At 47.1% G+C, this 10,263-nt stretch overlaps 1 protein-coding gene across 2 annotated transcripts in view; it reads left to right on the plus strand.

The window, feature by feature from the left end:
- The window catches only part of malrd1 (MAM and LDL receptor class A domain containing 1), a 110,849-nt gene extending 100,808 nt beyond the window's left edge, over positions 1-10,041 (plus strand). The window contains exons 27-34 of one of the 2 annotated variants that reach the window (XM_036944252.1): positions 84-365; positions 704-829; positions 2,310-2,376; positions 7,794-7,891; positions 8,154-8,250; positions 8,532-8,592; positions 9,530-9,631; positions 9,717-10,041. In XM_036944252.1, the coding sequence (XP_036800147.1) occupies positions 84-365; positions 704-829; positions 2,310-2,376; positions 7,794-7,891; positions 8,154-8,250; positions 8,532-8,592; positions 9,530-9,631; positions 9,717-9,815 (932 nt within the window). In that variant the 3' untranslated portion in view covers positions 9,816-10,041. Of the gene's footprint in view, positions 1-83; positions 366-703; positions 830-2,309; positions 2,377-7,793; positions 7,892-8,153; positions 8,251-8,531; positions 8,593-9,529; positions 9,632-9,716 lie in introns of those variants that run through there. The other variant, XR_005036078.1, reaches the window with a different exon arrangement.
- Positions 10,042-10,263: the final 222 nt, after the last annotated feature.

The raw sequence follows: 10,263 nt of genomic DNA on the forward strand, positions 1-10,263 counted from the left end.
ACATTTAGCATTGTTGCGTTTGTTCATGTGTAATAGCTGGACCATTAAAGACGACATCAACTCCCATGTGTGTTTTCCCACAGGTCCTGTGACTCCAGAGCCTCTGACCTGCGGCGCGGGTCAGTTCCAGTGTGTCCACTCCTTCCAGTGTGTCCCTCTGTCCTGGAGGTGTGATGGGGAGGAGGACTGTGCTGACCAGTCAGATGAGGAGCAGTGTCCCAGCCTTGTCCCAGGCACCCTGCCCCCCCAGGACCACTGTCCACACCCTGACCAGTACCAGTGTTTAAACAACACCTGTCTCCCCTCCCTACTACGATGCGATGGAGTCTCTGACTGCCCCTACGGAGAGGATGAATACAGCTGCCGTAAGGGTCCTTGACTGTGTGTGTGTGTGTAGGTGTGTGTAGGTGGGGATTATGTGTGTGTGTGTGTGTGTGTGTGTGTGCGCTCACATGTGTGTAATTACATAAGAAAAATACAGTGTCAGACCATGACATTTACAGTTAGAATCCGTAAGTGTTTTCACAGCCTTGCCTTCATACTCAGTTGTACATGATCATGGATGATGAAATCTTTTCATTTAAACCCGTGTGAGGGCTCCTCTTCTCTTAGCACTATTGTGTTAAATAATACATTGAAAGTGATTGAAAGCAGAGCTGACTTTCTCTATCTCTCGCTCCTCTATCTCCCTCTTCCTCCCCAGCTCTCCAGCAGTGTGCACTGGGGTCTCTGGTGTGTGAGAGTTCGTCCAGTTGTGTCCCGCTCCAGAAGCGTTGTGACCAGATCGTTGACTGTCTACCCTTTGACTCTGACGAGTCCAGCTGCCATGGTAACTGCTTCTACTATACTTTGTCCTCTCTTTCTATCACACTCTCTCGCTCTCACACCCTCTCTCTCTCTCACACCCTCTCTCTCTCTCTCTCACACCCTCTATGTCTCCCTCTCTCTCTTTGTCTCTCTCTCACACCCTCTATGTCTCCCTCTCTCTCTTTGTCTCTCTCTCACACCCTCTATGTCTCCCTCTCTCTCTTTGTCTCTCTCTCACACCCATACTCTAGCTTCGTCTTTCCTCCAACTGGACGTCTCAGCTTGGACCGTTTCCTCCAATATGTTTGAATTGCAGTACTTGAACGGTCTTTCATATTGTCTTGGAGAGGGGGGGGGGGGGGGGGGGGGGGGGGGGGGGGGGTTCCAGTAACTTTACTAAAATTCCCAGGTCTGGTTTCTCAAATTGAAAATTGAAAATCCTCCAACTAGGATTTCTGTAAACCCTGGGAATTTTGAGAAAGTTACCGGAGTCTCCTGGCTCCCACTGTAAAGGTCCATCTTTGCATTTCCAATGTATTATTATTTTCCCATCTTTACTCAGTTCCATTTGTGGCTGTCAAATGTGCCAACTTTGGCAGTAATGACATTCTCAACTACAGCAATTCTGCCTTCAAAGCACACCTCATAGGTCATTCTGTGCAGTGCCAAAACCACTCTTCAAAACCTCAGCTTTTCTGTTGCCTTCGAGAAATGAAACCAAACGGAACCGCCCATTTGGCTGGAATCCACCAGAAATGCAGCCCTGGAGTTACACGATTGGGGATTGGACAAATCGCTCCATACAGTGATTGGAGGATTAAGTGGATTCAGGTCTGAGATATCATTTCCAAAACCTTGAACAATCCAGATAAGCAATGCTGTTGAGACGAAAGTGAGGAGAGAGACACAGAGAGAGAGAGAGAGAGAGAGAAAGAGAGAGAGAGAGGAGAGCATCGCTTCAGGGGGAAAAAAAACATGCATTTCACAAGTGAACTCGAGAAGTGTTCCTGTAAGGGAAGAGAGAGAGACAAATGTAGCGACAAAAGCAGTGGTGAAGGAAGAGAGGTCCAGGAGAAACCTGTAACATGTTGACACTCTCACTAAAGAGGTTTTTCAGAAAATACATTTTCAGAGGTTTTTCCACTTTGCTCTCCGGAGGCAATTCCCTGTCTCTCTGCCAGGCATGTCGTGATGTCAGAGAAACATTGTGGATGCGTGGATCATATTTCCCATTTCCTAGGTGTGGACATGATTTAACAGGTGGTGTCAAGAGAAGGAGAGAAGGGGGGCTGAGAGGAGATTGGTAGAATCGTTTACACCAAAAGAGCTGGGGTGCATCCCAAATGGCACCCTAATGTAGTGCACTATGTTGACCAGGGCCCCATCAAAAGAAGTGCACTACAAAGGGAATGGGGTGTGATTTGGGACGTTGCCCTGGTCTCAACTGGCTCTGTACGATGAGAGAGGGGTGTTGTTGAAACACATGTTTGGCCTCGTTGCAGAATGCCCTCCGAGATACTGTCTGCATCACGGAGAGTGCCATGTGGAGAGGCATGGGCCAATGTGCATGTGAGTATGTGTACTGCAAACATGCATTCACATGGACACACGCACACATGCACACAATCACAACACACAAACCCCCCTGCCATTCATATCATATACATTGAATGCTATCTATTTTTATTTTCTCTTCCGATCCCTTCTCGCTACAGATCTCTCTCTCTCTCTCTCTCTCTCTCTCTCTCTCTCTCTCTCTCTCTCTCTATCGCTCTCTCTCTCTCTATCGCTCTCTCTCTAGCTCTCTCTCTCTCTAGCTCTCTCTCTCTCTCTCTAGCTCTCTATCTCTCTCTAGCTCTCTCTCTCTAGCTCTCTCTCTCTATCGCTCTCTCTCTCTCTCTCTCTCTCTCACTAGCTCTCTCTCTCTCTAGCTCTCTCTCTAGCTCTCTCTCTCTCTCTAGCTCTCTCTCTCTCTCTAGCTCTCTCTCTCTCACTAGCTCTCTCTCTCTCTCTTGCTCTCTCTCTCTCTAGCTCTCTCTCTCTAGCTCTCTCTATCGCTCTCTCTCTATCGCTCTCTCTAGCTCTCTCTCTCTCTCTCTAGCTCTCTCTCTCTCTAGCTCTCTCTCTCACTACCTCTCTCTCTCTCTCTATCTCTCTCTCTCTCTCTATCTCTCTCTCTCTCTCTATCTCTCTATCGCTCACTCTCTCTATCGCTCTCTCTCACTAGCTCTCTCTCTCTCTCTCTAGCTCTCTCTCACTAGCTCTCTCTCTATCGCTCTCTCTCTATCGCTCTCTCTCTATCGCTCTCTCTCTCGCTCTCTCTCTCTAGCTCTCTCTCTCTAGCTCTCTCTAGCTCTCTCTATCTCTCTCTCTATCTCTCTCTCGCTCTCTCTCTCTATCTCTCTCTCTCTCTCTCTCTCTCTCTATCGCTCTCTCTCTCTCTATCGCTCTCTCTCTCTATCGCTCTCTCTCTCTATCGCTCTCTCTCTCTCTAGCTCTCTCTCTCTGCCTTAAAACATGGAAATCCCATCAGTCTTGTTTCCAACCCTGCAAAAGACATGCTCGGCAGACCATGGGGGAATCTCGGTTTATCCCAGACGGATTTTAGAAGGGGGCTCACCTCTCATTTCTATCCGCCACGGACTAGCGCAACGTTCCCAGAACGTTCCCAGAGGGATTTTGCAATGGACACTCGCTGGTCAATATTTGAACGTTCCCCCACCGCAAATTGTCTTGAGGGAAGACCACGTAAGACCTTCACAGTAGATTAATCCGTTGGATTTAGGGAGGCTAGCGTGACCCCGTGTGGAGTTCAACTCCAACTCTTTGTGGTCGCCCACCACACACACACATTTTTTAAATCTTACACAAACCACATACTGGGCTAAGGAGCTAAGGAACTAGAACTTGAGATATTGAAGGGAAAGAGTTGACGACATGCAAGACAAGTGGTAGTTAACTGCTGTGAAATTTCAATAAAATATTCTGCATTCGATAGAACGCCTAGTCTAAACATGAGGCAATATACCTACTATATATATATACCTATATATACCTCCACCTGCTGATATCAGCATAAAAGGGAAAGTTCACCCAAATGACTAAATTCCTTAACCTGTAAGCAATCCATGGACAAGATAAGACAGCAATCCATGGACAAAATAAGACAGCAATCCATTGTCAAGATAAGACAGCAATCCATGGACAAGATAAGACAGCAATCCATGGACAAGATAAGACAGCAATCCATTGTCAAGATAAGACAGCAATCCATTGTCAAGATAAGACAGCAATCCATGGACAAGATAAAACAGCAATCCATGGACAAGATAAGACAGCAATCCATTGTCAAGATAAGACAGCAATCCATTGTCAAGATAAGACAGCAATCCATGGACAAGATAAAACAGCAATCCATGGGCAAGATAAGACAGCAATAAATGGACAAGATAAGACAGCAATCCATGGACAAGATAAGACAGCAATCCATGGACAAGATAAGACAGCAATCCATGGTTTTGCTTACCTGACTTTGTTTACCTCACTACTGTAATTTGGGTGAACTATCTCTTTAATGTTGACTACTACCTGGCATTTCACATTCTTCCTGGTACCTGCACTCCAAAGCCACATGACTGACTGGAATATATGATGCGTCTTTTCCCACAATGCTATGTGAATGTCACATTGAGATGCAAATGGTTCCACATTTTTTAAATCGGCCAAACTCTGGGGAGGTGATACTTCACTGGTGTTTGGCAGTAAAAATACTGTCTATTTCCCTCACCTCCCTTTCCCCTCTCTCTCTCTTTGCTCTCCTCTTTCCTGTTTCTCATCCTCCCTCCCGTGCTCAATCTCTTGCTGCCCATTTCTCTCTTTCTCTCACTCTCTCGTCCGTGATTATATAACAGACTGTGCAGTGCTGTGCAGTGCTGACCCCAGCATGTAGTGGTGCCTGGGGCCTATGTATGTCAGCGAGTCAGAGGTTCGGACTTAGCAGGTCATGTTGGTCCTCTGGGCAGGATCCTCCGAGAAGCTGGACCAGAGCCCAGCCTACAGTCCTGGCCAGCCTGCCACACAATATGCAAAGAGACCCTTCGGAATGAGAATATAACACAACTTCATGCAAGCAGTATGTTTTGTCCAGGAATGTTTGTTTTGCATTAGAAAATCCCATGGCAGCACATGTCTACCCCAAAAACTAGCCATGGTATTAAGCAGATGTGGACTTGGAAGAGAAGTCCTGAATGAATGTTTTGTTTTCTCAAAGGTGGGGCCATGGAGAGGCACCCTAATCACTCAACTGAGGTGTCTGAATGAAGCTCCTTGTTCAGTCTACTGGTACTATCCATGTAGGATTCTCCACATAAGAAGGACATTGTTTTCCGTTGAGGAGGCGCACCTCCTTACTTTCTTCCAAGCCTGTGTTCGTTCGTTCAATGTGGACATTCAGTGTGACAAGCACAGTGAAATGTCTTGCTTGAAACCTTTAACCTGCAGGGTAGCCTAGTGGTTAGAGCATTGGACTAATAACCGAAAGTTGCAAGTTCAAATCCCTGAGCTGACAAGGTGCAAATATTATGTGTGTGTGAGCAAAAAATGGAGTGAGTGTTTGTGTGTGTGTTGGAGTATCAGTGTGCGTAGTGTGTATGACCCTGTGAGTGTGCAGAGAGAATAAAATACTAGCCCTTTTATTAGCTATTCAGCTATTCAGCAGTTTTATGGCATGGGGATAGAAGCCGTTCAGGAGCCTGATGGTGTCAGACTTGATGCACTGGTACCGCCTGCCATGGGGAAACAGAGAGAACAGTCTATGGCTTGGGTGGTTGGAGTTTTTAACGATTTTCTGGGCCTTCCTTTCACACCGCCTGATATAGAGGTCCTGGATGTCAGGGAGCTCTCCTGGGCTGTCCACACCACCCTCTGTAGTGCCAGGCGATCGAGGGCGGTCCTATTGCCATACCAAGCAGTGATGCAGTCAGTCAGGGTGCTTTCAATGGTACAGCTGTAGAACGTATTGAGGATTTGAGGGCCCATGCCTTACCCTTTCAACCTCCTAAGGGGGAAGAGGTGCTGTCGCGCCTTATTCACGACTGTGCGCGTGTGTGGACTATTTTAAGCTCTTAGGGATTTGGACACCGAGGAACTTGACCTCCTCCCTCTCATGGTCGCCGGTGATCAGGCCTACCACCGTCGTGTCATCACCAAACTTGATGGCGGTGTTGGAGTCGTGGGTGAACAGAGAGTACAGGAGGGGTCTAAGCACACACCCCCGTGGGGCCCCAGTGTTGAGTGTCGGCGTGGTGGAGGTGATGTTGCCTACCCTCGCCATCTGGGGGCGGCCTGTCAGGAAGTCCAGAATCCAGTTGCAGAGGGAGGTGTTCAGTCCCAGGGTCCTAAGCTTGGTGACGAGCTTGGAGGGGACAATGGTGTTGAACGCTGAGCTGTAGTCAATGAACAGCATTCTCACATAGGTATTCCTCGTATCTAGGTGGGTGAGGGCAGTTGAGATTGCTTCATCGATGGATCTGTTGGGACGGTATGGAAATTGGAGTGGGTCTAAGCTGGCTGGGAGGATGGAGTTGATGTGTGCCATAACCAGCCTCTCAAAGCACTTCACAATTACAGAGAGCATCAAGCCTTAGAGTTCTTGGGAACAGGGTTGAAAGTGGTAATCTTAAAAGATGTGGAGATTACAGACTGGGACCAGGAGATGTTGAATAATTACTGTGAATATACCAGCTGTTCTGCACATGCTCTGAAAATGCACCCTGGAATATCATGGGGCCTTGCGGGTATTGACCTGATTAAAGACTACTCACATCAGCCTCGAGGAGCGAGATCACCCAATCTTCTGGGTTGATGGCAGCCCTCACACCCGGCACAATGTTGTTGTCAAAGCATGCATAAAATGCATTGAGCCCGTCTGGTAGAGAGGCATCGTTGTAATCCGTAATGGACTGTAGCCCCTGCCACATGCGGCGCGCGTCAGAGCCTGTGTAATAGGATTCCACTTTATTCCTATATTGTCCTTTTGCTCGTTTGATGACTTTGTGGAGGTCATAGTGGGACTTCTTGTACTTGTTCCTGTCCTCAGCCGTAGCCTCAGGGTCGTCCTGCGATAGCTCTGTGTGTGGTAGCCCGATCCTATTTGGACACCGTTGCCGATGCATTTCCTAATGAAGCCGGTGACGGAGGTGGTTAGCTTGTCGATGTTATCAGCAGAGTCCCGAAACATATTCCAATCAGCGCTAGCAAAGCAGTCCTGTAGCATAATCTCTGATTCTGGAGACCATTTCTCAACAATGCAAGTCACGGGTAATTACTGTTTGAGCTTCTGCTTGTAAACAGGAAGCAAGAGTACGGAATCGTGATCTGATTTGCCGAACAGCGGCCGAGGGAGGGCCTTGTATGCTTGCTTGTGGTTAGAAAAACAGTGCTCTAGACTGTATCACTCCTAGTGGCAAGGGAGAAGTGTTGATGGAAATTTCTTAATGATGCTGAATTAAAATCGCAGGCAACCAGAAAAGCAGCCTCTGGATGGTTGTAGCCTTGTACAGTTTCTTAAGTGCCAGATTTGTTATTTGTCTTGTCCTGAAGGGGAATGTATACAACAGCTGAAAACTCCCTCGTGTGGTAAAAGGGTCAGCATTTGACCATCAGCTATTCCAAGACAGGTGAACAATGGGTCGACACTTCTATTTGACTTCCACCGCACTCGAGTCAACACACCAGTTGTTGTTGATGAAGAGGCAGCTCACTTCCCCCCTCAATTTTCCCAGACTCCACTGTCTGGTCGGCATGGTGAATGGAGAATCCATCGAGTTGGATATCTTGTCAGAGAGCCACGTTTCAGAAAAGCAGAGAATATTTCAGTTTCGATAGTTGGTAGCCAATCCATCCATCTTGTTATCAAGTGACTGGCCAGTAGAATGGAGGGAAGAGGTGGCCGGTTCTCCCTTCACCTTAATCTTAACCCTTTCCAGGTGCCAGGATGGTTGGACAGGAAACCGTTGCCACGTGAGACCAAAGCCCTCTCCCTCTTCCTCAATCTCAACGGCCCTGCCAGAGGATCCCGGACTAGGTAATATGGACATACCCTATTATTATATGAACTTAGGGTAGCAAACTTCTGGTAACTTTTTCCATCAATCGCAGTTGGAAGTTTTCCGGTATCAGGAGGGAATAAGCAGGATATACAGGAATCCTCCAACCAGGATTTCAGGATAACCTGGGAACTTTGGGAAACTTACCAGAATGTTGCAACCCCCTTTATGTACCGTAAGACTGTGTGAGTCTCTGGGGTGTTTATTGATTGTCAATCCATGTATTTGTCTCACCCATAGAGACTGTGTATGCTGGCATAGCCATTGGACTGCCCCTGCTGATTCTTGGTATTGCTGTCTGTGTCCTGTTTGTATTCCTAAAGAGACACTCTTTGAAGTAAGTCACTGGTTAGGATGTTATTAATGTTGATAAAGGGGATGGTTATGACGTTGCTTTCATGAATGACGTCGGAAAATACTGTGATTTCAATCAAACACCTGTGTGATCTGTCTTGATTTTTACCTTTGTCAGCTCGGGGATTCGATCCAGCAACCTTTCGGTTACTGGCCTACCGCTCTAACCACCAGGCTACCTGCCGCCCCATTATTGCTGTTGTTGCTGTTATTATTATTACTGTTACTGAAAAATACGACTCCAATTTTTGTCTGCTTCCACAGCAAACGTGACCTGAAGGACTTTGAGGCGATGGACAACCCAGCCTTTGATTGGAGGGCAGAGGTTAGCACACCCCCTTCCTCTGTTCAATGACAATCAAGCTCCCATAGAAAATGTATCGTTCTTAAACCGTATGATCTAGAATTCATTAGATACTCATTTAGTTTGTGTGTGGGTGGATGACATCTTTCTCAGACGTGATTGTAATTGTGGTCAGTGGAATGTCTGCAAAGCCCTACACCTCCGCTTCTTCAATGATACGAATGTGTTTGCGTGCGTGTGCGTGCGTGTGTGCGTATGTGTGCAATCATTCTCTCCTCTACCACCACTGAGAAGGTACCCTGCAGGGGAGTAGATGCCATCACAGCAATTTCGCTCAGGAGATGGCTGTCATTTTCTGAAGTGTGTTTATATTTGTGTGTGTGTGTGTGTGTTACTGAGCATTGAGCGGTAGTAAAAGCGGGAGTGATTGTGAGAGTCATCACTGTCACAGTGTCGATGACGGGGGTCACAGCATTGCACGCGTGTTTGCTGGCGTGCGTGCATTTGTCTCTCTGTGTCCGTGCGCGCGTGTGTGTAAATGTGCATGGGCGTGTGTGTGCTCAGTGTGTGCGCAGGAGGGTAACACAGAGGGTAACTTAAATCACACAGGCTTCATACAGCGAGCAACACTCACTTTATCCACAGAGAAGTGGACAGGAGAGGAGTCTATGGTTGTCGCTCAAATGGCACCCTATTCCCAATATAGTGGACTACTTTTGATCAGAGCCCTATGGGCCTGGTCAATAGTGATGCACTATAGAGGGAATAATGGCATTTGAGACACAGCCTATTTGACCAAGGAAAAAGAGGATTGAGTTACTCACAGTGAAATGTTATCATAAGCTCACTCTGTATAAAGAGCAACCTTTAGAAATGAAAAACAAGTCCGAGGTGTGGGTTGAGTGATTAGAGACAAAGGTAGTTCCTCTATTGTCTCTCACTATTTCTCTCCCTTCAGCTCCCCGGTCTGGGAACTTGCCCTAGACTTAACCCCAAGACGAGGGAGGGTCCTGGGCTTCCCATCAGTGTCTACCCCTGGAGGAGGGATGCGGAGTGGGAGGTAGGCTTCCATCTCTTGTTGACCTGTCTGCCAACTGTCTCACTGTCTCTCTGTCAAATTGTAATGCTGTGTGTGTGTTCTGCAGGGTCCAGTCCGGAGAGATGCCAAACTGTCCTTCCCAAACCCTCTGTACCAGTACCCCTCCACTGCCAATGGGGCTGACTGCAGCAGCTCTGAAGCATAAAAACAACAAATACAACATACTGTGCCATAGCCAATACTCATGTCAACTTTACTGAATACGTTTGTGACCGACCACCTCGATTCGGTCTTACGTAGCAACATTTGAAATAGTTTTTTACATTGGATAAAAGTAGAGACTCAGAGCTAGAAGATGGTATATCATATACTGCAGTTGAGGAACAATGGGAAAGTAATTCTGCTTTGAAAGTTGATAAACTTGTCACCCCACTTTTGAGAAAACGTCCCTTGAATGTTTTGGTGCACCTCCTGGAGAGCTCTTCTTTGTCTACACCCATTCAGTATCGTTCACACCCTCTTAAGCCTTAGCCCCACCCATCTCTTAAAAGGATGCACACGTAAGGCCATGTGCTAAACAGAGTGAGTAGTTTAGTAAAAAAAACAAAGGTTTCAAGACTAAAAATGGTAAAAGTCGTAGCCTACAATAAGGA

Source organism: Oncorhynchus mykiss, chromosome 15 (assembly GCF_013265735.2).
Source record: "Oncorhynchus mykiss isolate Arlee chromosome 15, USDA_OmykA_1.1, whole genome shotgun sequence".
In the NCBI taxonomy this organism is placed as follows: domain Eukaryota; kingdom Metazoa; phylum Chordata; class Actinopteri; order Salmoniformes; family Salmonidae; genus Oncorhynchus; species Oncorhynchus mykiss.